This window comes from Myotis yumanensis, unplaced genomic scaffold, assembly GCF_028538775.1.
Source record: "Myotis yumanensis isolate MYYU_CA2020_CCGP unplaced genomic scaffold, mMyoYum1.0.hap1 SCAF_12, whole genome shotgun sequence".
Classification (NCBI taxonomy): domain Eukaryota; kingdom Metazoa; phylum Chordata; class Mammalia; order Chiroptera; family Vespertilionidae; genus Myotis; species Myotis yumanensis.
In genome coordinates, this window is record NW_027223763.1 from 48,945,304 (window position 1) to 48,972,799 (window position 27,496).

Consider the following 27,496-nt stretch of genomic DNA (forward strand, 5'->3'; position numbering starts at 1 on the left):
TAAAGGACTATATAAAGGAACAAACAGACTCATAGATACAGAGAACAGACTGATGGTTGCCATAGGGAAGGGTGAAAGGTGAAGGGATTAAGAAGTACAAATTGGTACTTACAAAATAGTCACGGGGATATAAAGTATAGCATAGGTAATGTAGTCAATAATACTGTAATAACTGTACGGTGCCAGGTGGATACTTGAAATATTGGGTGGACCAATTTGTAAAGTAGGTGATTGTTTAACCACTATGCTATATACCTGAAACTAAGACAAAATAATATTGAATGTAAACTGTAACTGAAAAAATAAAAAGAATGGTCAGTGAGTCAAGCCCAATAGATCTCTGAAAGACCTATATTCAAATATTTTCCAATTCCAGGACTCCAAGGCTTAGTGAGAAGAAGTGAAGCTTGAAGGAGGTATCACAAAAGCCCAATGGTAACCACACCAGTGTAAACACATGTCTGATTATAGTATCTGTTCATGATCACCCTTCATTAGTGGCTACTGGCGCAAATGCATCCTGTATAAATCAAGGATGCTAAGTTCAGGGCCACAAGACTGGGTTCAATTCAATGTCTACTTCTCTGGTAATTATGTGACCTTAGATAATGACTTCTCTGAGCCTCAGTTTTCTCAACTTTAGTGTGGGAATAATAATGCTTGCCTCAGAGGTAAATAATTAATAATAATAATAATAATAATAATGAATGTATACAGTCTTGTGGTAGCTAAACCATTGCTCCCAAAAGATATCCTAATCCTAGTTCCTGGAACCTATGAATCTTACCACATGTGTCAAAAGGGTGTCTGTAGATGTGTGAAATGAAAGATTTTGAGACGGATAGCTTATCATGGATTATCTAGGAGGGCCCTAAATGCAATCAGGAATACCCACGTAAGAGGGAGGCGAGGGAGATTAGACTATAGACGGAAGACAAGGCAGCGTGGTCAAGGAGGCAGATATGGGAGTGGTGAAGCCACAAGCCAAAGAATGCTGGCAGCCACCAGAGGATGGAAGAGGCAAGGGAGGAAGTGCTCCCTGGAGCCTCCAGTGGGAGGGTGGCCCTGCCAACACTTGGATTTCAACCCAACAAAACTGGTTTTGGACTTTTGGCCTCCAGTCCTCTGAGAGAATAAATTTCTGTTGTTTTAAGCCCCCAAGTTTATGGTAATTTGTTACAGCAGCCCTAGAAAACTGACGTAGATCCCACTGAAACAGAAAAGATTGTTTTGAAGTACAGGTCTGTGATGTCTTAGACTTTGCCAATGTCTAACAGTCCCACGAAAGTGAGAAAGGTGTAAATCCCCATGCTCCCTGCTAGCCAGTGTTCAGAGAGAAGCAGAGGTGAGATTTAGGAGAAATCTGGTTCTGCTCTGGGCAGGTGGGTCAAGTTCAGAGCTGAGGTGGCTTACGGAGGTGGGTTGACACAGTCCCTCACAGGAGACAGAGAAGACTGCTCTCAAGTGCCTTTCAGGCAACATGCGGTGTTTCTTTAGCGAGTCTACAAATAGGAGGGAGTGGGGGTTGATGGAGCTACCCTGCTAGAAGAGGGGCAGGATTTTGTTGGTTTTACTGCAAGTGAGGGATCAGGGAAAGGAAGGGAACAGAATGAGCAAGTCTCCAGAAGGCTGGGTGCCTGTGATCCCTTTCTTCCAACCCCTTCCATTTTCATTCAGGTTACAAACATCCTAAGATGCTTGGTGTATTGGACTCCCCCGCCCCCAAATCTGATCGTGAACATTTTCAAATATACAGGGAAGCTGAAAACGTTAAACAGCCATCACTCATATACCCACTACCTCAATGTGCCAACTACACCTTACGAAACGTATTCCACATGTAATCATCTGTGCATTCTTGTATTCATCCATCAACCCATCTTACTTTTGGCACATTTTTTACTAAGTGGCAGACATCAGCGTCCTTTGCTCCTAAGCACTGTTAGCATGTGGTGCTCTGACTGGTGAGAACCACAGAAGGTGCTTGTCTTTGCTTCTGGAGACTAGTTTAACCATGTCTTCGTGGGGAAGTGGGGGTTCTCCCCAGGTGCCCACTGCATTCTACGGGGCAAAGGCCAAGGGGGGGGGGGGGGCGGAGGAGGGAGAGGAAGCTACCTGTGTGGGGGCGGCGGAGGCTGGAACGGTGCTTGTAAGCCTAACAGTCCTTTTCCCGTTGGACACACAGTAAGTCATCCATCAGTACAACATTTTAAAGGGGGAAAAGACCTCTTACGTTATTCTTAAAAATATCACCAGAAGGAGAAGCAAGAGATAAAGGGAACAGAAAAAGTATTTGAAGAAATATGACCGAGAATTTCCCCAAATTAACAACAGATCCGAGAAGCTCAGAGAATAACACCAAGCAGGATAAATGCAACAAACAAACAAACAGATAAAAACCTAACCCAAACCAACCAAACAGAAAGCAACATAAAAAACCCTATACCTAGGCATATATCATATGCAGACTGCAGAACATAAAAGATTAAGAAAAAATCTTGAAAGAAGCCAGAGGAGAAAAAACACACTTGACCGATAGAGGGGCAAAGACAGGAATCACACCCATCTTCTCAGAAACCGTGACAGCAAGAAGAGAGTGGAGTGGCACATTTAAAGTGTTGAGAATAAAAAAACCAACCTGGAATTCTGTGTCTGTGAAATGATCCTGCAGAGGTGAAGGAGAAATGACTTTCTCAGACAAACAGAAATTGGATGTGTTGCCAGTAGACCTGGCACAGAACATTAAAAGAGGTTCTCCAGAGAGAAGGAAAATGATATAGGTAAGAAATGCAGATCGAAAGAAAGGAAGAGTGTTAGAAAAGGGATAAATGAAGGTAAAATTTCGGATTCCTGAAGTAAAACCCACACTCACACTCACACACAGTCCCCATGTCACATGCTTTTACACTAAGCGTTGTGACCGGAGGGGGAGGAAGGACTGAGTCATTGTTCCTTCAGGGAGAAGGGAAGGAGGGGTCCTTCCTGGGAGCCTGGGCTGTAACTTGACCCAGGCCCGGCACTCCCCGGGGTGGGGAGAGGAGAAGAGGAAGGCCCACACCTGCCCATGAAACAGCATCCTGTCCAGAAGTTGGGTGTTTAGCTCTCAGGGAGGCCGGAGGAAAGAAAAAAGGAAGAGAGACCGAGTGAGGGAGGCCTTTGATCACAGGAAGCATCAACTCCAAGGCAAGGAGCCAGCAGCCACCAGGGCCCCGGGGGCACGGGAGGTGCTGATGTCCAGAGCCCTGGACCAGATGCTGCAGCCCCTGACCGCCACCATCTGTCCCTTCCTTTCCTGCTTGAAGCAGCCTGGGAAGAAGGGGGAGGGGGAGGGGCGGGGGTTGGGGGAGTAGGGGGAAGGATTCATGGCTTTCTTCTTTATGTCTGTGCTCTGTTCGCCACAGACACGGAAATTCCCGGCTGGAGATTAAAACTTCAAAGTCCCATGCTCAGGAGAACTGAGATGGAGCCAGAGGACACAGGCTGTCATGGGGGGTGGGATGGGAAAGGGAGCCTGGAGTGCCTGCTAGGTCCACCCTTGGACATGCTCTGCCCTCAGAGCTGGGTCCCTAGCCTCCTGTTCAGTCGTTTTCTGTCAAAGATGGTGGCCCTGCTTAGTTCAGAACCAACATGGCGGTTACTTGCCTAAGCATGTCAGGGGACCAGCAAATGCACGGCCAGGGCGGGCCCTGCAACACGAGTGGGAAGAACTCTTTGGAGGCACCAGGCACACTGGGCTCTGGGCTGGGCTTTGCCACAGACCTTTGTGTGGCCCGGGCGGGTCTCTCACTTCTCTGTGTCTCTGCCTCTGCCCTAGGAGGAGAGGACTTATCACCTAAAACTCTTTGAGCCCAGCCCCGTCGACCCGCAGAGAGCAGCGGGCAGGGCTGGGTGATGTCTGGTGGAAGGGCGGGCGTGCCCCTGTCCTTAGAGCTACTACCCCCAGGTTGTGAGGTCGAGCACGCTCCCACCAAGACACGGTCTAGCAGACCACACCTGGCCCAACACCGAGGGGTCAACATGCCGGGTGGACTGGCCCAAGGCCAGGGAGGGGCAGCTTAAGGGACGCCCTGGCTCTAAGGAATGGGAGGTCCAGGCCTGGGCTGCTCGGACGGCTTTTCTGGGAAGCTGAGGGTGGCTCCAGAGCTGGGAGGGGTTTTCCCAGGGCTTCTCCCCATCAGCCTCACTTCTGCCCGGGCCAGAGAACTGAATAAAACCAATGGTTCTCCAACGTTCGCTGTGTGAGCATCACTCGGAGAACTTGTTAAAACAGACGGGGCCTCCTGTCCTGAGATTCTGATTCAGCAGGTCTGGGGGGGGGGAGGGGGCGGGGGGAGAGTGTTGAGGCTGCTTGTTGAGACTGCACTGTGAGGACCACTGAACTATGGGAAAACCACTTTATTTTCTGCGACATCATGGTAGACACTGTATGTATATCACCTCATGTAACACTCACCACATCCCCGTTGGGCAGCCTGTGAGACTCTCTGTTCTGTGTGGAATTGTATCCCCCAAAACACACATGAAATCCTAACCCCCAGCACCTTGGAACATGATCTTAGTTGGAAACAGGATCATGGCAGACGCAGTTAGTTAAGATGAGGTCCTATTGGAGTGGGGTGAGTCTTTAGTCTGATAGGACTGGTGTCCTGATAAGGAGACACAGACACACAGAGAGAGGTCAACACCATGTGAAGACGGACACAGAGAAGACAGACGCGGGACAAACGAGGTAGAGACTGGAGCGATGCATCTGCAAGTCAAGGGATGCAGGGACTCCCAGCCAACACCAGACGCTGGAGAAGCCGGGAAGGGTTCTCCCAGGGCTCAGAGGGAGCTCGGTGGCACCCTGCTTTCAGAGGTGTAGCTTCCAGACTGCGGGACAATAAACTCCTGGAGTTTAAGCCACCAGCGGGTGCTACATTGCCCCACGGGCGTGTCCCATTCGGGATGGAACAAACCAGCCCAATGAGGCCTGTTAACTGTGTGCGAGACAGGAAGTCTCAGACGGAGCAGAGGTGCCCTTTGCTGACTCGTCGCTACAGCAACCACCATCTCCTTAATGAAGACGGGCTTGCCCCGGGCCTCCACGAAGCAGCGACAAGCTCAGCCTAGAAAATGTCCTGTTCTTCCTAAGAATACCTTTCTCTGCCTCATCTGAAGCCACGTTGGGTCTCTCTTCGCAACCTGGAAGAAACTAAGCAAATAAGGATAGCCCTAAACTTAAAAAATTATTATCCCCATTGTACAGTCGAGCCAACTGAGGCTCAAAAAGGTTAGGTAACTTGTCCAGGTCACATAGCACAAAACCAAAACCTGCAAAGATAGGACTTGAACCCTGGCTTCTAGTTTACCCCTGTATTCACCCCTGCTTCTATTTACCCCTGTATTCACCCCTGCTTCTATTTACCCTTGTATTCACCCCTGCTTCTATTTACCTTTATTCACCCCTGCTTCTATTTACCCCTGTATTCACCCCTGCTTCTATTTACCCTTGTATTCACCCCTGCTTCTATTTACCCCTGTATTCACCTCTGCTTCTATTTACCCCTGTATTCACCCCTGCTTCTATTTACCTTTATTCACCCCTGCTTCTATTTACCCCTGTATTCAACCCTGCATTCACCCTTGCTTCTATTTACCCCTGTATCTCTCATGGGAAAGGCCCAAGTAGAGACGCTTGGGGTAGGTGGGTTCTGCTGTCAGCCTCCTGCACTTCGGTCAGTGCTCCCTAGGCGCACCTGGCAGCCTTACACAGGCTCCTGCAGGATTTCCTCTCTCAGAAAGCAGCAAACACCAGGGAGATGCTCAGGGAGAAAGCCGAGCCTGAGCCCCATGTAACTCGCCGGCCACCATTTGCCGAACGCTGTAGAGGACAGCCCTGTCTTTGTCTCTCTCGAATCCCTTCCTTCTTATTCCCTCTGGAAATTTCCCCTTCCCTGTTTCGTCATCCTGGAGGGAGTGTTAAATACCACACTCCCTGCACCCCCGCTCCAGACAATTCCCTGCCCGGCCACCCAAACAAGATCCTCCAAGGAATCTAATTACTGTGCGCAAACAAGGATGAACGTGGTTAGAGCTGATTACCTCCTAATGGCAACAACTGGAAAGATCACCCATTAATTCCTTCTACCTGTGTCCACGGGGCTGCTCAGCCCCTTCAGACCTGCTTTGCTCAGACTTATTGTTAGTTCTGTGGGACACCTTCACAACCTCCCTTATATCACTACGTAGCCTGAGTTGAGCTACTGTTGCTAGCAACCAAAGAACCCTGACACAAGAGCTTACTCCCTGCCAGACGCACGAACCCTCATCCCACAGCCTCCCCGAGACGCAGCTAATGTGTTCCCATTCTGCAGATGAAGAAACTAAGGCTGAGCATCTCGGGTAATGTAGGACACACAACCAGTCCTTGCTGTAGCCAGCATTTGAACCAGAATCCAAAGCCTGGGCTTTCTCCCATCCACGGCTCCAGGCCACCAGTCCAACGCCCGGCGTTTGAGCACAAGCTGCTGCTCCTAGAGCGCCTGTCAGTATGGTGCACCGGTTTACAAAATGTGTTCACACACAACAACACGTGTAAGCCTCGCAGCCACCTGGGAGGAAGATATTTTCATGACCCCACGTCTGGTCAGCCCCATTTTTTTTCCCTTTGCTAAAAACCTTTCTGTGACCCAACACAGCCTGCAGAGTAAGTCCGTCAGCCTCAGCATGGGCTCCCGGAGCCTTGAGATTCAGGCCCCAGGCCTCGGGGCAGCACTTTCTTTCTGGTACTTTGAGCTCCAGCCAGGATAGAGCTATTGGCCGTTCCCCAAACCTGCCAGGCTGTGCGGCACCTCTGAGCCCCCCCTCCACCTGGATGTCACCTTCCCCTGGCACCCTGAGTCCTGACTAGACTGCTCCCCTCCCACCTCACACCTGTGAACCCTGCTTACCTTTCCAGACTCCAACGAAGCTCTTCTTTCTCCGAGAACCCTCTCCTGTGCCCCCTGCCCCAAGAAGAGCCCATACTCCCGCTGTGTCCTGGGCAGGAATCCGGGGTGACATCGCAGTGGACACTGAGGTTGACCCCTCACTACTTTCCACCTCAAAAGTCATTCCAATCCAGCCCTGCAAGCCCACCCTTCTTCAGAGACACTGGTCAGAGCGGCCAGGGCTGTTTGAGTCCCACCTCTGATTTACTGGGCTCTTCTCTGCCACCGGAGCGTGGGGACCTGGGCCACCGTGCTCACCCCGCCCCAGCGTCTGTGCCTGTGTGGGGGACCATGCTCGTTCTCCTGGGAAGACTTTCCTACTGGGGTGGAAAGTGATGGCGTCCCCCCATCTCCTTCCCGGGAATCCAGCCCGAGGCAGCAGCGGCCACTCCTGCTCTTGTGTCTCAGGGAGGAGGGCCTCCGGTTGTCCTCCAGGTGCCCCCAGACTGCTGGGCTTTCCTGGTGGGCGCCCATGTGCACAGACTTCATTCTGTCCATCTCCATCTCACCACGGCCTCCACCTTCGGAGCTGCTCGGCCCCACGCCCTGGGCTCCGCAGGCAGGAACTCAGCTGATGAGCTGCAGCCGCGCTCAGGGCACAGCTGACCGGGAGTTGAGGGCATGAGCCGCTATCCCTCCCTCGCAAGGCTGTTGGCACGTTTGCAGGAGAGTCCCAGTGGCATCCGCTTTTCTCACACATCAGCAACTTGCCACGCTCTGTGCTGGATGCTTTTCTCATTTAATTTTTACAGCAATTTTGTTCTTATTATTTATTGCCATTTTGTAGATGAGATTGCTGAAGGTCAGAGAGGTTACGTAACTTGCCCAGGATCACACAGGTGTAACAGGAGCTGGGGCTGAAGGCCATTTGCTCGGCCCAGGACCCTGCAGCCACCGCAGGTGTGCTACCTGTCCTCGCGGCCTCCTACACAGCCAGTTCTGTTTGTTCCACGTCTCCTACGAAAGGGCAGCAGCATCAACCCCACTCACAGCGACGTCCTCCATTGATCACGGTCTAGAATTTTCTGTTGGGGTGTGTGTGAGGGAGCAAGAACCCACTGTTAGGTCTGATCAAATAGTTGAATGATACCCCCTCCCCCGGGAACGGACCTCTAGGCCGCCTCACCATGGACATTCCCTTTCGCTTTGATCACTTTCCACTTGCTAAGACCATTCTCCTTCCTCTTCCAACCTTCCCAGGATTCCCGGGACCCTGACCGCCCAGAGAACTCTCCGCCTGCCCGGAAAAGCCCGCCTAGAGTCCTTTAAGATCTCTGACTCCCCATCGCTGGGTGCTGGCAGCATTTGGGGGCTCAGCCCATCTGGTCTCCAGATGACGTAATACATTTATAATCCCTTGGCACTGTTGGCCTCCTGCGTTCCTCCCAGGAGACCCTAACACTCACACCCCAAAGTTACACAGATTGAAAAGATGAACTGCAGGCAGTTTGGACTCCAGAGCCCCTGCTGGGAGGAATGGGGGGGCTGAGGGGGGATGGAGGAGGGGGAGTGGGGATGGAGAAGAGGAAGTCCCTGGAAGTGGGCAGAGTGAGGGCAGTAGGGCCTGGCCTGGCTTCTCGGGGGCGGAGCCCGAGGCTATGACGATCTAAGAACAGTGACCAGCACTGAAGAAGGTTCTAAGTCCCAAGGAAGATGAGTACAGTGGGTCCTGGCCCTGAGCACTGTGAGTGGAAATTTTTGAAAAGATCAAAGAGGCATTTCTGCAATCAGTGCCCCGCCCTCCGCGCGGCTTCCTCAGGTGGGCTTGTGGTGCAAGGCCAGGCCCACCAGGTGGCAGCAGAGCGCCAGCGAGTGTCCAGCAAGGTGCGACTTGGCGCAAGTTCTAACCAGGAGCTGGGACAGGGGAGGTGGCGGCCACTTCTAAACTCAAGGCAGGTTGAGCTGGGCCAACGGGTAATGGGTCAGGCAGCCTCCTGGTACGGTTCACATGATGTTGCTAAACTTATTCTGTACCAGCCACTGTGTCAACACGTGGTGAGCATGATCTCTTTGAACTCACACCGCTAATGTCCGGAGTAGATACTTTTATCAGCCCCACTTTCTAGATGCAGGCAATGAGGCTCCAAGGGATTTATGATTTGCCCAAAGTGACACAGAGTGAAGAGATGATGTGCAGGCAGTTGGGACTCTGGAGCCCCTGTCAGCCTGGGGGGGGGGGGGGGGGGGGCGCTGTGCTGTCACTAGTCACTAGGAAGTGTGGAGGGTGAGGGCAGGTAGGGCCTGGCCTGGTCCTAGAATAGAGCCTGAGTCCTAGGCCAGTCCAAGGACAGTGCCTAGGAGCCTAGTCAAAGGGAACTTGGGGTGGGGGTGGGGGGGCACTAGCCTGAGTCCTAGGCCAGTCCAAGGACAGTGCCTAGGAGCCTAGTCAAAGGGAACTTGGGGTGGGGGTGGGGGGGCACTTCCAGGAAACAGGATGTGGTAGGATTTTCAGGAGGAGGTTCCTTGGGAACCCTATTTGAGGAAGCCCCACCAGCCAATCCTGGGCACCTCACCCTGACAGGACTGGGTACCTCAGAAGCTACAAACCACTCAAAGGCCCAAAGGGATGCCCTTGTACAGTCTGAGCCGGACTTACTTGCTGAACTCCGAAGAGCAGAGGCACTGGAGAGCATGCCCAGACAGGTCACAGTGTCCCCAGTGTGCTGGGTCTGGCCCTGTAGCGCCCTCTGGGGGAGGGGAAGATGCCAGCGGCTCTGCAGTCTCCATGCTGGGACAATGCCCCGCACGCAAGGCCCCTGAATGAGCACCCGGCACCGAGGGACTGGAGTGAGACTGGAAGCTTCCCCTCCCCTGGGGTCCAGGTCAGTACCTCCCTCCTCACTGGTCTTGCTGCCAATCATCCAGGGGCCTACCTGTCAAGCCCTGGTTCACACAGACCTGTGGCTTCTTGGCTCAGAGCAGTACCTGCCACAGGCCTCTGTGAGAGTTACTGGGCATTGCCCCAAGGTTCAGCCTGAAACTGCTTTCCCCAAATCTGTGGACACCGAGAGCTTGTATCCTTCCGGACTTTTGAGCAAAATCTCCTGAATCAGCCTCAGGTCTGGGAACCCAGACCAAGTCATGTTCTATTATTCTGCCTCAGGGCCTTTGCACTGCTTCTTCTCTCCGTCTGCAATCTCTTCCTCCATCTTCCTATAGCTGACTCCTTCTCATGTAGGTCTCAATTTACGTTTTCTCTCCTTTCCAGAAAGGCTTTCCCTGTCTCACCTAATAGGATGAACACCCCTCTTTCTGTTCTGTCTCTCCCTGGCTATTTCCAGTGATGCCTTGGCTCAGTATGTCCTCACACAGGACAATCCCAATGGTCACTGGAAACCCACAGGATTTGGCAGGAGTGGAGCCCTCATATGTTATGAGGAAGGAGAACTTAGTGGCCATTTAGTCTACATGCTCAGGGATGAGAAGGCTCAGATTGCCTGATTCTGGTGGTGTTTTGTCTGGTTTGTTCACGAGAGAGCTGGTGAGCAGAGGTAGCTGTCTGTCCCACGGAAACGCTTCTGGCATCTACACGTTTGATAATCAGGGAAGGTCGTAGTGTCAGGTTCAATCAGCCCTGCTTTCCATCAGATTCTACCTTCAAAGAGAAAATCTTACCTGCCTCTCCCCGGGGACAGTTATCTCTGAGAACATCACAACGAAATCAGGGAGCTCAGCTTCGGAAGTCTTAGGGGTGTTCTATTTCCTCTTCTCGACCAGAAGGGGGTGGGCCTCCATGGGCTCTAGGTCTAAGCCTGAAGGCTCTTCAACCCTTGGAGGCTGCATGAGGGAGGCTGTGAGGGGCCCCGTTCCATCGAAATGTTAGATAGATAAATATAATCTCTTCAGTAAAACTAGATCTCGTTCAGTAAAAGGGACATATTTATACTAATAAATGAGCCACAGTTCATCACTTTTAAAGTCCTAAAATTATTGTTTTTCTGAAATTCAAACGCAACTAGCATCCTGTATTTTAACCAGCGACCCTACAGAGGGGGGACCAGCGTTGGAAATAAATGGCTTCCCCAGGATGAAGGAAAACAGAAGCCATAGTGAGCCATGACTTTTTGAGGGGAGGAATGAAGTTGGTTCCATTCACGCCAATTAAGCAATCACAGATGACCCCATCAGAAATCCAAACTCATGACTAACATGGGACTCAAGACCAGGGGGGAGGAAAAGAAAGATTAAGAGAGGAGAAGCAGTCTTCACACACGGGGCTGCTGCAGTCGGAGGACGACCCCATCCAGAAGGTAAGAGCATTGCCGTCTCATGCACAGGGAGGCCTGTTCCTTCAGGGCAGGGCCGGGGTCCCAGTGCACAGGGAGGCCTGTTCCTTCAGGGCAGGGCCGGGGTCCCAGGGCACAGGGAGGCCTGTTCCTTCAGGGCAGGGCCAGGGTCCCAGGGCACAGGGAGGCCTGTTCCTTCAGGGCAGGGCTGGGGGCCTGGTGACCCCCCACCCTCCCTCATCGCCTCCCTGATGTTTGGCCATCACAGACCTCCTCCGTGTTTGTCATTCTCCAACTTCTGAAGGTTCATAAAGTCTCCTCGATGCTCTCCAGAGACTGCCTAGCAGCAGAGCAGAGGCCCCGGGAGAGCCCACTGTGAGCAGCAGCGTCTGTCGCTGGAAGGACTGCTTCTCCTGGGAGGGGCACTGCTGTCCCTCCCCGCTTCCCCACGGCTCTGAACTGGAGGCAGAGCTTCATCACAACAAGTTAACCCAGAATGAACGGAGTGCCGTGTCTGTCGTTTTGAACACGGGGCTCACCCCTACATTATTCCCCTGAGCTGATCAGTGAGTTCAGCTGTAATGTCTTTTTTACCCCTGGGAAGGGCTAATTGTACAGGGAATGCCCCTGTGGAAGGGGTCATGTGGTGAATTCTCCACTCTGCCGCCCACTTCTCTCCCGCTGTTCTAAACAGGCTCATTAATATAATTCTGTGGGGACCAGACCTTTGAAATGCATGAGAACAATAAGAGGAAAGAAAAATACATAATAGCAAGGGGAGAAGAGAAACCGCTGTTGGGTTTTAACAAGCACACTTTAATCACGCCCACTGCAGTTCATGAGCTTTTTGTCTATTTGTATTATAGATTAAATTTTTGATTAAATTATAGATTAAATTTTACACACACACAGGCATCACACACACACACACACACACACACACACACACACACACACATTTTAAATCCCAGTCATGAGACTTGAACAAGGGAGAAGCAGAAATTGATTTCAGCGGGAGGGACAAGAAATTATTACGAAAGTCAAGCTATGGGCTTCTTCAGCCCATTTTGGGGGGTGAATGTGGATTAGACCAGGCACCTGTAGGGGGTGGTTTTCTTTGTTGAAAAGTGGGCTGGGAGGGTGCGGTGCATGGCCACACACAGTAGGTCACCATAGCCTCCTATGTGTCCAAGGATTGATATCAGATAACACTGCTCAAGAGAAATAACTCCTGTTAGTAACCACAGTCTTGGGCCAAGGAAAGGAAGGAATAATAAAAATGCATTTTGCTTGTTTCTCTAGCAGCGGTTCTCAACCTGTGGGTCGTGAACAATGAAAATACATCCTGCATATCAGATATTTACATTACGATCCATAACAGTAGCAAAATTACAGTTATGAAGTAGCAACAAAAATAATTTTATGGTTGGGGGTCACTACAACATGAGGAACTGTATTAAAGGGTCGCGGCATTAGGAAGGTTGAGAACCACTGCATAGAGTCAAATTGAAGGCAAATAAAGAACATCTCCCCCTCCCCCAAATAATAACTTAATTTGAAAGCATTTTGCTTTTGTTTCTTCTTTGAACTTAATTTTCAGTTGGTGGAAGGGGTTAGAAACCTGAGCCATTTCCACTTGGTAGCAAGGATGGAAGCAGGTACACATCCTCTCACCAAGAGAGACCAGGTCCCTGCTGTCGTTCCTGTCACCTAGCGGGAGTGTCTGTGGGGTCTTTATGAGACGAGGAGGAGGACGCCCTGGATGCGTTTCATGATGCCGTGTGCCTCTGCTGTTAGGTGTCCTGTGGTCCCTCGTGAAGATGCCTAGTGAAGAGGCCCAGCTCGTCTATGGGTACCCCAGGAGAGGGCACGGCCACTCCTACATCACAGCTAAAGAGTAAGTTCAAAGCTTTTGCTCACACAGCTTCTGAATTCCGCCGGCACACGCCTGTCCGTGAATCTCTCCAGTCTCTATTTCTCCAGAGAGTGAAACAGTGGCAATGAAGCGAGGAGACCTGTGGTCCCACAAGGGGCTCACACCAGCTTCTCTGAGGCTGAACAGGCAAGGGGACAGGAATGGTAAAGAGTTGGTTCTGGCCATTTTGGTCTGCATTCTTGGCTCTACAGCCTTTGCTGTGGGTTCCCAGGCCAAAAAACATGTCTGGAAGCAAGTTGCCTCTTTCCTCAGGTCAGGTTCTGTCTACGCCTCTCAGGCTCCGGAAGGTGGTCTGCAGGCAGAACAAAGGTGAGTTGCCAAAGAGCAAGTGAGGATGAAGGGCAGGTCTGTGATTCCACCTTTGCTTCATGACTATCCTCTGGAAAGGCGTTTGGTATTTTGAATCCATGAAGCGTTTCTAAGAGCGAAGCACTGTGTAAGCTGCCCAAGATGCTATGCTTCCCTTGAAAAAGGTCTTATGATCTCGTGGGAGAGTTAGGCACGAGGATGATTTCACAAGAGCAAGTGCTGTCATGGGAACACTGGCTGCGGGGACGCTGGGCGGGTCTGGGTGTGGCGGCAGGAGGGGAGCCCGCCCCCTGAGTGGGGGTTCCAACAAGACAGACAAGGAACTCTCTCTTCAGCTCCTGCCAGCCGGCTCGCCCTCGGGAAAGAGCTGTTGACAAATCCTTCCTAGAGTGAACTAGCAGGGCCAGCAAGTGTCAGACCCAGCCAGACACCGAGGGAGCATCTCCCCGAGGCCCCGTGGGTTTCCTAACGTCCCGCATGGTCATCGGGGTGGGTGGGCAGATGTTCTGAAAAATTCTCCCAAGAGCTAAAGGATACTCTTTGGGGGCTACACTGCACATGGTGTTAAGTAGGATGCTGTTTCGGCTTCTGCATGATGACTCAACAGGCTCCGTAGCGTCAGGCGTGAGGGCACAGGTCACATGATTGAAGAGATGCGGTTTCCTAGGCCCACCACGCCACTGGAGAGGCTGATTAGGTTGGGGGGGGGGGGCGGGGTGAGAGGCTGGGGCGGTGGGGGGCAGGTTCTGCACTTTCGCACATCTCAGGCGACTCCTCTGCGGAGGTATTGGGGTGACACTGAGGCCCAGCCCAGCTGGGGGTGGGTTTTCCTGGTGTGCGGCATAGGCTGGTGGTTTCCGCTCTGGGCCAGTCCCTGGGGGTGTGAGTGCAACGTGACTGTGTGTGAAAGCGGGCACAGAGCTCGCTCTGTGCCGTGGTGTCCAGGGCAGAGCCGCAGACCTGGCGGTGGAACCAGCGCTGGGAATGGAGTCAGCTGCCTTCGTCACAGGGCCCACCGCTCGCTCCATGGGGCAGTTCCATTCCCGGAAGGGTGATCGGCAAAGCACCGGCCCAGGCGAGGGGGGCTGGGTCTGCCCACACTCTAGACGTGCGCGCTGGGTACATGGGGCCAGTCGCTGTGGAAGCTGGTCCTGCCACTGACCTGTGTGCAACCTGAGGCACTGTACCAGCCTGAAGTCTTGGGGTGTCAGCTGCGGAACGAATATCCCACCTACCTCAGAGGTTGCCACGAAGATGGAATAAAAGCCCATGTGTGGGGGGCTTGGCACAGACTGGTGCTCAGGGAGTGGCCCCGAAGGTGGTGGAGATGCTGATGAGTTGTGGGGGGTTTCGGCTGCATGTGCAGGACTGGCCTGCAGCATCAGGTCAGAGCTGTATCCTGCCCTGCCATCCCCCTGGGAGGTGGGCCCTGGCCCCTCAGGGACTTGAGATGGTGGTGGTGCAGCCGGTGGCACTGGGCAAAGGTCTCTCAGTCAGACCCTGTTTCTGCTGCAGCTGTTCTGTCTCATCACCGCCCAGCTCTGGGGAGCCTTTCTCTAACAGCGGTTCTCAACCTGTGGGTCGCGACCCCTTTGGGGGTGGAACGATCCCTTTACGGGGGTCGCCTAAATACGTCCTGCATATCAGATATTTACATTACGATTCATAACAGTAGCAACATTACAGTTATGAAGTAGCAACGAAAATAATTTTATGGTTGGGGGTCACCACAACATGAGGAACTGTATTAAAGGGTTGTGGCATTAGGGAGGTTGAGAACCACTGCTAGCAGGTCGCAGGTAAAGGACTCTGCACTCTCCAGTTTGTTGCCGTTGCTCATGCTGTGAAGTGGAAAGGCAGGCAGGTGCCCGTGAGCTGGCCATGTTACGCAGAAGAAGCAGAGCCCCGGGGCCTGGAGGGGGACACTGGACACAGGGCCCAGGAGGCTGGCGTGGCTCCTGCCCCTTCTCAGCGAGGCTGCAGCTTTGCTCCAGGTGCAGCTGGATGCTCCTCCCAGGGCTGGGCCCAGGGCTGTGTTGTTTAGTGATCCCCGCCCGGCCGGCCAGCTGGGAGGCGCTTACCAAGTAGCCACAGAGTGCCTGGCTCCAGGGGTCATCTGGCCTCTCTGACTTGGCAGCCAGACCGGCCGAGAGGCCAGACCTCTCATCTCAGCTGCTCCAGGGGCCTCCCGCCAGCTCCGTTCTCAGATGCCCCTTCTAGTCCCTCAGGGGAGACCAGAGGAAGCAGCAAGCACCTGCCCTGAATTCCTGGAGCAAGTGGAGGCCCGACAGCAGCTTGCCTCGCCGAGCATACACCCAGGACACGTGTCCTGGCTGGGCTGGGCTCCGGCATCCCTGTGACATTTATAGTCTCCTGGACCTCTTAGTCCTACAAGTCAGAATGCCCCAGTTCTAGGCCCTCAGGGCCCGGTTTCTGAGCTCTCTCTGTCTCTTTATTAACTCTCTCCATCCCAAACCCAAACCTGCTCTGTGGTATGTTGCTGATCCCTGTATTCTCACTAGAGTGCCAATGATTCACAAGAGGTTAAAGTCACATTTTGTCAAAAATCCACATAATTTTAGATAGTTAGTTATTTTAAGAAGACATTAAATTGTTCATTCATTTTTCAGAGAGAGTGGTGTTATGAATTTGTTATGGATTATGGATTTTGTTATGGATCATGAATTTGTAATCAGCCATAATGCATTTGTTCATTTTTTTTATTAATTTGTTTGGCCATCCATTCATCCATTCACCCAGCTTCAAGAAATATTTCTTGAAACACCTATGTGCCTGACTCGTTCTAGACATTGAAGACACACACACACACACACACACACACACACACACAACGCCTCTGGGAGCTCTTGCCATGTCTAGAAGAAATAGGTGAGCACACAGTGATCACCCACAGGGAGGCCTGTGAGAGAAGGCAGCATGGGTTGCCATTACACTGGGAGGAATGATGCTGAGCCTAGGAGAATGTGTTAGTCAAGGCAGGAAGGGAGAGAGGACATGGGCAAGGAGCGAGGTATGGGGGACGGATAGGGCTGAGAGGGCACAAGGGAGTCAAGTTCAAATCCCATGCTATCTTTGTGTGACCATCAGCAAGGCACTTAACCTCTGCATGTATTTCCTCATCTGTGAAATGGGGACGGTAAGCGGTGCCTGCCTTCCAGGGCTGTTGTGAGAATTAAATAAGCTAATGTATCTAGAACAGTGGTCGCCAGCCTTTCGGACCTCACAGACCACCAGCGGCCCGTGGACCACCGGTTGGCGACCGCTGAAATGTTTAGCATGGCACCTGGCTAATAGTGGATGGTCAGTCAATGCTAATTTCCATTTCCTTTTTGTGGGCTCATAGTTGGGGGAAATGATTTAAACCAGCCCCAATGAAAAGATAATTCAGCCTCAAAAAATATATTGTCCACAGGAGGGTCAGTTGCTACTGTACCTCCTGCACCAGGAACTTGGGTGCGCGTGCCCATGCCGGGTAGCACGGCTCCTGTTGGCACATACCTGAGAAGCTCCTAGAGGAGGCGCTGCCCCTGGATGCAAGTGCTGGAGGCCTGGTGGCTGCCCGGTGTGCCATGTGGCGGGAAATTACTTGGGGACTGGGTGGTGCTGTGCTGGGCTGGCAAGTTCCTGTGAAGAGAGGAACAGGTGGTCACAGTGTGGAGGAAGTACCAAGCTGGATCTGTCTGTCTCTTGGGCCAGGATCGCAGGGATTGGCGTCCTGACGGTGATCCTGGGACTTGTGCTGTTCCTCGGCTGCTGGTATTGTAGAAGACGAAACGGATACGGGATCCTGAAGGTTGGTAAAGCTCCCCCCGCTGGGACCCATCCAGGGCCGGGGCCCCGCTTCCCCTTCTTCCTCTGAACTTCTGGGCGATGGGGTAACATTCTCATGATCACCTCTAGCTCTGGTTCCCGGCCCTTTCTCTACATTGTACTTCTTACAACTCTTCCGTGGCCTCTGCCCACATCAACCCCAACCAGGAACTTGGCCGCTCTTTGGTCCCACTCAGAACAAACCGTGCTGGCCGTGTGTGTGCTGAGCACTGATAGTTTGGGGGGCACAGGGCAGGTTTGTGGTCCTCTTTTTAAAAAATATATATTTTATTGATTTTTTTACAGAGAGGAAGGGAGAGGGATAGAGAGTTAGAAACATCGATCAGCTGCCTCCTGCACACCCCCTACTGAGGATGTGCCCGCAACCAAGGTACATGCCCTTGACCGGAATCGAACCTGGGATCCTTCAGTCCCCAGGCCAATGCTCTATCCACTGAGCCAAACCGGTCAGGGCTTGTGGTCCTCTTACACAGCAAACAGCAGCAAGGAGACACTCCAGGTCCTACCAACCCGCCTGGGGATCCTCACTGCGTCTGCTGCTCCACTTAGTGGTTGCCCCTCTCTCCTTGTCTTCACCCCTTTCCTCTCCGGCTGCCGGGGAATTCTAATTCCGCTCTACCAAGCAACCCAGTATACCCAGGACCCACCTAGCCATCAGTGCAATGAGGTAGCCATTCCCTCCTCAGCAGCACAAAGGCCCACCAGGTGTTTAACAGGCTCCCTCTTCCTTTGATGGCCGATGTGGTGCCAGTAGGATTTTTCCTTCTTTACCTTTATGATCAGGAAGCTAGCAAGTGACACAGTTCAGTCTTGGGGCCGCAGGATCTTCCACAAATGGAAACCATCAACTGAGTCTCGAAACTATAAAAACTACAGGTTTCAGAAACCTGGCTTCAAAACCAGGGAGCACCCTAGCACCTAAGCATCCAAAGGCATTATCCGCAGTGAGCAACGGAATAGAAGGAGAGCTGTATTTTCTCCTTTCTTCCCTTCTCTTTCCTTCTTCCTTCTTGTCTTCTCTTCTCTCGCTCCCTCTCCTGACTCTTTCTTGTATTACAGATCCGAAGGTTTCTGAGGCTGATACGTAATGGAAAACATTTATCTTTATAAAAGATGTTGGGAAGTCGGATTCCTCTCTCCGAGGAAAAGGTTCTGTGATTGATAGAGGGGAGGAATGGGGTGGGTGGGAGGCCGTGGCTTGGCAGACCTAGGTGCAGAGGGGAAGGTGAGGGCTGTAGCTTCGAATTCTCCTCCTTGCTAGGAAGCTTGGGCAGTTCCAACTGTCCACAGTTGCTAGCTAGATGATTCTGGGCAAAAAGACAATGTTTTTTCTTTTTAATTTTTTTAAATTTTCCTTTCTGCTTCAACACTCTCATCTTGAACTCATTCACCTTAAGGGTAAGAGAGTCTTAACATTGTGGGCTCAGGCACTGGGAACATTTTGCTTGGTGAGGTTCAAGTCCAGCCGGCCATGCCTCCATAGGCCTTCTTCAGTGACGTGCGGTTTCTGGAATTTTTATGTGTTTATATTCCCTGCTTCCCGACTGTCTAAAAATGCTCCCCGTCATATATTTTTTAAAATTAATATTAAAATATTGTTTTGAGACTTTTATAACTCCTGAAATGCTAGGTTGGGAACCAGCAGTCTAAGAAATGTAGGCAAGATGATGTAAAATAGGGCATTAAGTACTGCATTTGTCAAGGGCAGGGGGAAAAAAAAAGAAAAAAAAAAGGACACATATGTAATACCCTTTGTAATGCTTTAAGCAATAAAAAAAAAAAAAAGTACTGCATTTGATTACATAATCACCTCCCTGTCTCTCTTTGGTGATTCTATTGCATTTTAAAACAGAAGTACATACATGACAATAAATGCAAACTGTGGGTGTCTGAGTGACTCCGCCTTTAGCAACCTTCATTGAGCTTGGGAATGTCCACTTTCCCTGAACACAGCATGGTAGCAAGGTTGGTTGGAATTAAGATCTAAAATTTCTCCCTTGGCTAACAATTCCCCTTAGACCTGGAACACATCCTTTGAAAGGAAAGACTGCTTTTTGCAGCAATGTGTTTCTTCGGGAAAATGATTTGTAAGGCGCTGGAACTTGGTTCTTGTATTTACCGATTTTACTCTTTCACCTGGAAGTTTAGCACACAATCCTTGAGATCCTTGGAGAGCATTTTGAGGCCCCTGCTGACAGCGGAGTTTGCGCCCATGTCTTGTGGCGTCTGTTTCTCTGTGCATGGCCGGGGGCTCCTGCACGCCCACCACTGGGGTTTCTTGCTGAAATGCAGATCCTGGGGCCAGCTCTGGTGGCGAGACCCAGGAACCCTCATTTTAACATGGACACCATGGAAGGTGAGAGATCTGAAAAGCAAAGAAAAAGAAGAAAAGCAATTGTTGAGTAAAGGGAGAGACACATTAAATATTATTTTACTTTTCTTTTCTGAGGTGTAGCTCTGGGATCTGGGGTGACGGGGGAGGGGGAGGTGGGGGGGGAAGCAGAACCTCCCTGTGTGGTCATGTCATTAGGGCCCTTCTGGGTGATTGATTGCTTTAAGCCACTGCATTTAGGGATGTTTGCTGTGTAATGATAGACAGCTGACATAGGATATTTGCCTTAATTTGCTTATGTTTATTTAGGATTTCTGCACATACTTTCAGAAGGAAGATTAGATTATATTTTCTCTTCTTCTCCACTGTCCTTGTCTGCTTTTCATATCAACATTATACAACCCTTTAAAAAAGGAGCTGGGATGTGTTCCTTTTTTTCCTAGTTTCTGAAAGCATCTGGGTAAGTTTGACATTATTTTTTCTTTAACATTTGATTAAAAAGAGACAGCCCTGGCAGGCTTGGTTCAGGTGTTAGAGTGTCAGCCCGAACACCGGAGGGTCGTGGGTTCCATTCTTGACCACAGGCACACGTACCTGGGTTGCAGGTTCGATCCCTCCCCTCGGGTCAGGGCTCTTTGAGGAGGCAATCAATGTGTTTCTCTCACATCGATGTTTCTCTCCTTCTCCCCCCTCTTCCTTCCACTCTCTAAAAATCACTGGGGAAAAAATATCCTCATTCCTCATTCGAGGATTAAAAAAAGACACACACACAAAATAATAGATATAAAAAAGATTAGGGTCCTTGTTCAGGCTGGAATTTCGGAAAATTACTTTACAGCCTGCAGACTGTGTAGGTATCAGCCCAATCCATGTCTGGCCTCGTCCAATTTGATGCTCCTAACACTCCTCCTCCCTGGGAAACCTGCCTGGATGCCTTTCTCATGCAGCCTGGCAGACAGACCCCCGTGGTGTGCCTGGGCCCACAGAGGAGCCCAGGAGCCTCAGATCCCCTGCACACCTCCCCGTCCCAGCCTCCCTCAGCCACAGAGCACGCTGCTCACACCCCGCTGGCTGGATGTGGCCCACAGATAGGTTTGGGCCTGTCTTTTTAAAAATTGAATTAGGTGCTAACATTGAAAGTAACATTTTACATAAAAATCTTGATTTCTAGTTTCTTTAAAAAAAAAATCAAAAGATCTGGGAAAAACTGGCAGCTCTGCAGTAGCTATCCCCTCAGATGGGACAGACACTCCCTCCTTTCCTATGGCCTCACCTGACCCCCTTCATCACCTGCCTGGTCCCTCTGAGTATAGCTGAGTTGCACAAGGCACAGGCAATAAGAAGGTGCATTGTCTGTGGAGCAGTGGTTCTTGGTGTGGTCCTGGCCCAGCAATATCTCCTGGGAACTTATTAGAAATGCAAATTCGTGGGCCTCACCCCAGGCTGACTGAGTCAGAAATTCTGGGTGTGGGCCCAGCAGTGTGTTTAGCAGGCCCTCCAGGGAATGCTGATGCACGCTCACGTTTGAGAACCATTGTTGTAGAGACTTGAACAATAATAAAAGCAACTAAAAGTTAGTCTGTTTTTTATTATCACAAAATGCCAGCAATTTTTAACATTATCAGTGATTAAAGACTCTACCTCACCAGGGTGGACCGCTCCTGCAGTCTCTACTTTAGTTTGTGTCTCTGTCTTGTACAAACTGTTGCCATTCTATTCTAGGGGTGAAGAGCATCACCCTCTAACCCTATGCAAAGCACTAAGCTTTTAGCCACCACCCCCCCCCCCCGCCCCCCACCCGCCAATACCTCAGGGTGCATCGCTTAGCCATAGACTGACTTGTCATCATTATTGCAACTTGACTTGAAAGCCCAGGGCCACGGCCTCAGTATTTCTATCACAGGACATGCGTTCAGAGTGTTTAAGATATTTTGCTGTTATTATGCAAAAGGCAGACATAGCGTCTGTCCCTGCTGGCATATGGTCAGATGCCTGTCTTCACTGTCATACCAGCTCCTGCCTCACTAGTTCTGATCTACTCCACTTGCATTCATTCTGAAGTTCATCTTTTTAGATTCATTCTTTTTTCCTTCCCTTTAAAAACAGTCATTGAGCCTGGCCTGTGTGGCCCAGTGGTTGAGCATCGACCTATGAACCAGGAGGTCACGGTTTGATTCCTGGTCAGGGCACATGCCTGGGTTGTGGGCTTGATCCCCAGTGGGGGACATGTAGGAGGCAGCTGATCAATGATTCTCTGTCATCATTGATATTCCTATCTCTCCTTCTTCCTTTCTCTCTGAAATAAAGAAAAAATATTTTTACAAAAGCCATTGACAACTGGGTATCAGGCACTGCACTAGGTGCTTTACCTTTAGTTAACTCCTGCAACAGCTTTGAGAGGTAGATGATGTGATTTTCATATTATAGATGCAAAAACTGGAGTTCTGAGGGGGTACACATTATGTGGCACAACCAGGATTAAAAGCCAATCTTAAAACGTCACCTTCTTTCTCATTTCTTTAATGGGCTAAATCTTTTCTTCTCACCCACTGATCTTCATGAATTCACATTTCAGGGCAGAAGCCGTTACGTTGGTACTCAGGGTACCTTTACAGGAAGATGTCTACGTGAGGGACTTGGTCACCAGGACAGCAAGCTGCCTTTTCTAGAGAACAATTATGAACCTGTGGTAAGTTGAGATCCTGCATGTTGGTGTTTTCGTGTATGGCTGCTTTTAACTCAAATGAATAAAATTATTCCTATTTTAAAAGCAAGGACAATGTGAATGTATTTAATACTACTGAACAGTACACCTAAAAAGTTAAAATAGTAAATTTTGTCTATTTTATCATAATGAAAAATAAGAAAGGTAAAAAACAAGGGAAGCACAGAAATGTTCTTAGACTGTGTTCGCTCATACCGATTTTCCAGGGTCAACAATGACAGCTTTACATGTAGGATCCAAAGGAAGAACTTGGTTCTGGATACAATATCCTTTTGTCTTATGTTTTTAGTATACTTGTCTATGTCCTGAACACAGATATATTTGAGGGAGAAAATAAAAGACCTGTTATTATTTGTATAGAGCTGTGCTACACAATAAGGTAGCCACTAGCCACATGTAGCTATTGAGCACTTAAAACACAGCAGTTTGAATTAAGATGCACTCTACTACATACCAGATTTCAAAGACTTAGTATGAGGAAAGAACATAGATAATTCATTAATCATTTTTATATCAGTTACATGTTGAAATGATATTTTGATATGTGGGTTTAAATGAAATATATTAAGATTAATTTTACCTGCAGTAAAAATGCAATGTATTTAGTGCTTGCAAACAGGGTTCAATAACTCATTAGTTAGGGCTTGGGACTTCTACTGACAAGGATATTCTAGGTATATAGGGTGTCCCCAAAAAACTATACACACACTTTGAATAATTATAAAGGCAGTGTTTATTAAAATACATTTTCAAAATTGAGCTATCAGCTACTAAAGTGTGCATACATTTTTGGGAGATGCCCTGTATGTAAGTTTTTGAGGTTTTGAAAAGCCCTTAGCCCTATTTTTCTCTATTCTTGCCCCAACAATGTTTCAACATGCACACTTGTGAAATGTAACTATGATTACCTTGTTGGATGGAAATTAGATGTGGACACGTAAAGGTTCAGTCCAGAGAAAAAGTAGAGTTATGTTACTTAATGGCTGTCCCAGAAACATGCACTGTGGCCAACGCCCTATTCTTCCTTTCTCGTCCTCCCAGGTTCCCAATGCCCCACCTGCCTACGAGAAACTCTCCGCTCAGCAGTCCCCACCACCTTACTCTCTGTGAGAGCCAGCGAGGCCCCTGAGAGATGCCGAAATGATTCGCCTCACACTTTGGATTACATTGAATGTGGACAGTTAATGTCCTGCTTCGGGATGCTGTAAAAACAGTGTACATCATCCCTAACAATAAGCTTAGTGCTAAATTCTTAGTAGGGAAACTAGCAATACTAATTGGGGAAATGATGAAAAATATTAAAATGGAAAAATGTTGTCAATAAACATTTTGAGGCATGATACTATCTGTGCCAGTAGTAATGCTAAATACATCTATGGTGTTATTTCTGGAGGGACAGAATTTAAATGTGTGTTCTGGGACCATTCAATTTCTTTTCAGTTGAAATTTGGCTAATAACTAACCAACTACTATTCTGATTTTTCAAGAAGCAATCTCTTGAACTGAACTCTAACAGGTGAGTTTGTGTTATGGAGTGCTCGCAAAGGATACCTTTACAGGTTTAAGACCAAGAGCTGATTGACCTTCCAGATGACACAGGCAGCCTCATCTGATCAGGAAGGTGTCAGCAATGTCTCTGTTTGCTGAGATTCCAAGATGCTGCAGCAATGTAGTGCGGAGGTCCTCTTTCCTAAGTAACACAGACACAGTCCTAATCTCATTTCATTTCAGCGCTCAATGTTATAATTAATGACAAGAATTTCCTGTTATTCCAGAAGGTGGTGTCAGAATTTAAATAAGTCAAAGCCACTGTAGTTCGGCTGACGTCTTACCTCCTTAAATGTCCCAATGGCAATTCAGTTCCTTTGGGCTCCCAAATTCCTCTCAAAGGAGCATATAGGAGAAATCACAAAGACTCAGAGGTTCTGGAATAGTGTCGTTATTTACTGGCAACACTACACTTTTTTGTTGTTGACATCTACATATCATGTATACTATTATTTATCTAATATTTTTTTTCAGCCAGCTCATTAAAATGATTGGCTCAAATTTTCACCCTAAGTGGAAAATAGTATCTTTTTTCATAAGTAGAGGATAACTATAAACATGAAGATAATGAAAGCAAATTATTCTTATTAAAACCCAGGAAGATACTAGTGGTTGCAGAAGACTGTCAACCTGAGATCTGCTCTCTTTATTAATGAGGGAGATTAGCAAGAGCCGGAGAAAAGCTTTTAACATAATGAAAAGGCTTGCAGGAGAAAGAAATGACTTTCTCACTATGTGACTCAGTGTTACCTAGTGCTGAGTCACCCAAACACCTAAAATCGTCTTGTGTCATTGGAAACACCAGTGCAGCCGAACTGCATCATTTCCTACAAAAGACCGAATTGTACGGAAGAGAAAAAAAACACAGAATAAAGAGACTTATTACACACATTGAAAAAAAGTCATTCGCCCGGCCAGTGTGGCTCAGTGGTTGAGCGTTGACCTATGAACCAGGAGGTCACAGTTTGATCCCCAGTCAGGGCACTTGCCTGAGTTGTGGGCTGGATCCCCAGTGTGGGGTGTGCAGGAGGCAGCAGATCAATGATTCTCACTTATCATTGATGTTTTTCTCTCTCCCTCTCCCTTCCTCTCTGAAATCAATACAAATATATATATTTTTAAATTCACTTATATCTATATCTATCTATCTATCTCTATATATCTATATATAAGTCATTCAACAAAATACTAAAATACTTCCCTGCCCTTTCTGACTGTCCAGTCTTACCACTTAAAATAAGCCCTGTCCCCATCCCTGTGGTCCCCTCCCCCCACACCCTTTTCCAACAACAACAAAAAAGAGTTCTAAACAAAGTAAATTCCATCAGGCATTTGGGCAGCTCCTTTCCTCATTGAAAGTCCTAGTTTGAGCCCTAACCTGCACATTCATAGGCTGTGGAAAAAATGGCTCTTTTCTCAGTGTCTCAGGCAATGGGCAAGGAGGTTGAGCTGTCTGCCAGAAAGAAAATAGAAGAATGAGATTTTGTTTCAAGGAATAGATATGGGGTGCCAGATTCAGCCAAAAGGACCTGCCCCCTATACACAGGCAGCCACATGTTTGAAAACGACTCCCTGGATTGAGGGCCAATTGTGGGACAACCTTGGGAGCCAGGAGCTGGAGACTGCAGGGTCACATGATGGGAGGAGCCTGGGTCACAGACACCAGTGGAAGAGTCTCCCTCATCTAGGAACGCTTGGATTGAATGAGGACAAATTGGCTCCACAGAAAATCCGTGAACTGCTAAGGCTTTGCCAAATCTGACATTGAAATCCAGGGCTGGTAGTAATACCTTTGTTGAGGCCCTTCACTGCTCTGCCCCTGCACACCTGGATGGAACACACACAAATGAGGGCTAGATGGGTGCCTCCTGGGGAGCTAGGTCCCTGTGACCTCTGCAGGTAGGATCAGGCTTCCCTGTTGCCCAAGGAAACTTGAACACAAGAGCATGAGCCTCACCCAGGGCCCTGCACACAGGTGTCCTCTACTGCAGCGTGCTCCCTCCCACCCCTCCCCGCCACGACCTTGTGGGCCTAGTGGGTAATGGCATGGCATGACTTTGATCTCCTAGGTTTCCTGCAGGAACAGGTCAGGACTAGAGCAGCCAGAGCTCATGGAGGATCTCCTCTGGCTGCAACCCTTGTTTTCTGTGTCCAAATGCGCTGGATAAATAATATCACTTCCCCTTTGTGCGGTGAGTCTGTTTTATAGAACCTGGTCTTCCCTCCTTCTCCTGGCCCCACTTCAGCCCCCAGGTGTTGTCTGATGCTTGATTCAAGGCCCAAGTCTCTATGGTTTCCCTAGGAGATTCTGATATGGATTCTCTGATTGTAAAGAGAGTAAAGAGCAGGCGAACTTGAGGGAAAAAGAGCCAGCCAAAATATTCTCCGCCTGGGTTAAAGTCCGTGAGGAGCTGGCAAACCAACGAAGCCCCAATCACCTCTAGCGGAGACGGGTCCTCTGCAGCTACAAGTACTGAGTTTGGTAGCACTTACAAATCTGGGTAGCTCCGGTCATCACTTGAGAATAGTACAGCACTTTTCCAAAAAAGGACAGAAAACAGGAAGCCCCCTACACTTTCATTTCATGGCTTTAAGGACTGACAGTGTCACCTGAAAATGCATGGAAATTCCTCTCTCTCAGGTGACTGATGACGAAACATCATAAAACCATCTCTGAGGAATGCCGAGCAAGTTCGGAGGGAAATCATGGATGGCCTGGATAAAAACACTCATTTTGAAGGATGCCCCAAACTGCTATCCCAAGAAGCTGTAAGATGAAAGAGAGAGTGGGAAATGAAGAAACAGGGGGAAAAAAAAGTTGACAACTTGAAAACACCAACGAGAGAGGCATTAAATGATAAAGAGAGCCCACTAAAATCTCTGAAAAGGTGATGAAGATAAGTCTGCCTGCTTTCTTCAGAAATGATTACCTGGTTGATGGCTATCTGAAATCAGACAGAGAAAATTAAACAAATGAGAACCCCTCCACTGTCAATGAGACGTCAATTTGAAGGGACATACCAATCCTGTTAAGTGTTCTTTTGAAAAGACTTGAAGGAGAAAGATTAAGGACTATTTAAAAAGTTAAGTGAAGAAATTTAAATTAACAAACCACTTACAGTTCAAATGAACGGTGTCCAAACTGTACAAACATCTTTGCAGTCTGAAAATAGTTTGCAAGTGAGACTCAAAAACTTCAAATATTGCCGGACTAGTCAACAACATGTGCAATGGAGATTTGCAAAAAATCAATTGAGGAAAGAATTTACCGCTTAGCAATCTGGAAGAACGTTCCCGAAGTATATGAAAATACATATACATTAGAAGCACGGCTCCTACAAGAAGATGGCTTTGACAGTTGGAAAGAAGCACTTCCTTGAAGATCAGCTGGATTGCCTCCCATGAGAAAAAAGCTCAGGTAAGGTGGATGGCAGCCTGGCGGAGAGAAAGCTCAGAGACAAGAAAAGAAAAGGATCACAACAGACAAAATACTGGCTGAAGAAGTTTGAATTCCAGCTTTTCCCAAGTGGCCCCCACTGTCCCACCTGCAGCCCTGGGCAGAGGCCAGGAAGCATCAGCTGACTCCCTAAATCATCA

The 27,496-nt window shown here is 49.2% G+C and overlaps 1 protein-coding gene across 2 annotated transcripts; it reads left to right on the forward strand.

The window, feature by feature from the left end:
* The first annotated feature begins 11,159 nt into the window (after positions 1-11,159).
* On the forward strand, positions 11,160-23,684 carry MLANA (melan-A). 2 transcript variants are annotated; one of them, XM_070431627.1, is made up of 5 exons: positions 11,160-11,221; positions 12,995-13,094; positions 17,160-17,256; positions 22,202-22,315; positions 23,393-23,684. In XM_070431627.1, exons 2-5 carry the CDS (start codon positions 13,018-13,020, stop codon positions 23,459-23,461), a joined length of 357 nt encoding a protein of 118 aa, XP_070287728.1. In that variant the 5' UTR covers positions 11,160-11,221; positions 12,995-13,017; the 3' UTR covers positions 23,462-23,684. The 2 variants fall into 2 exon arrangements, with proteins under 2 accessions (XP_070287728.1, XP_070287729.1); XM_070431628.1 differs by lacking the exon at positions 11,160-11,221 and adding an exon at positions 11,692-11,763.
* The last annotated feature ends 3,812 nt before the right edge of the window (positions 23,685-27,496 follow it).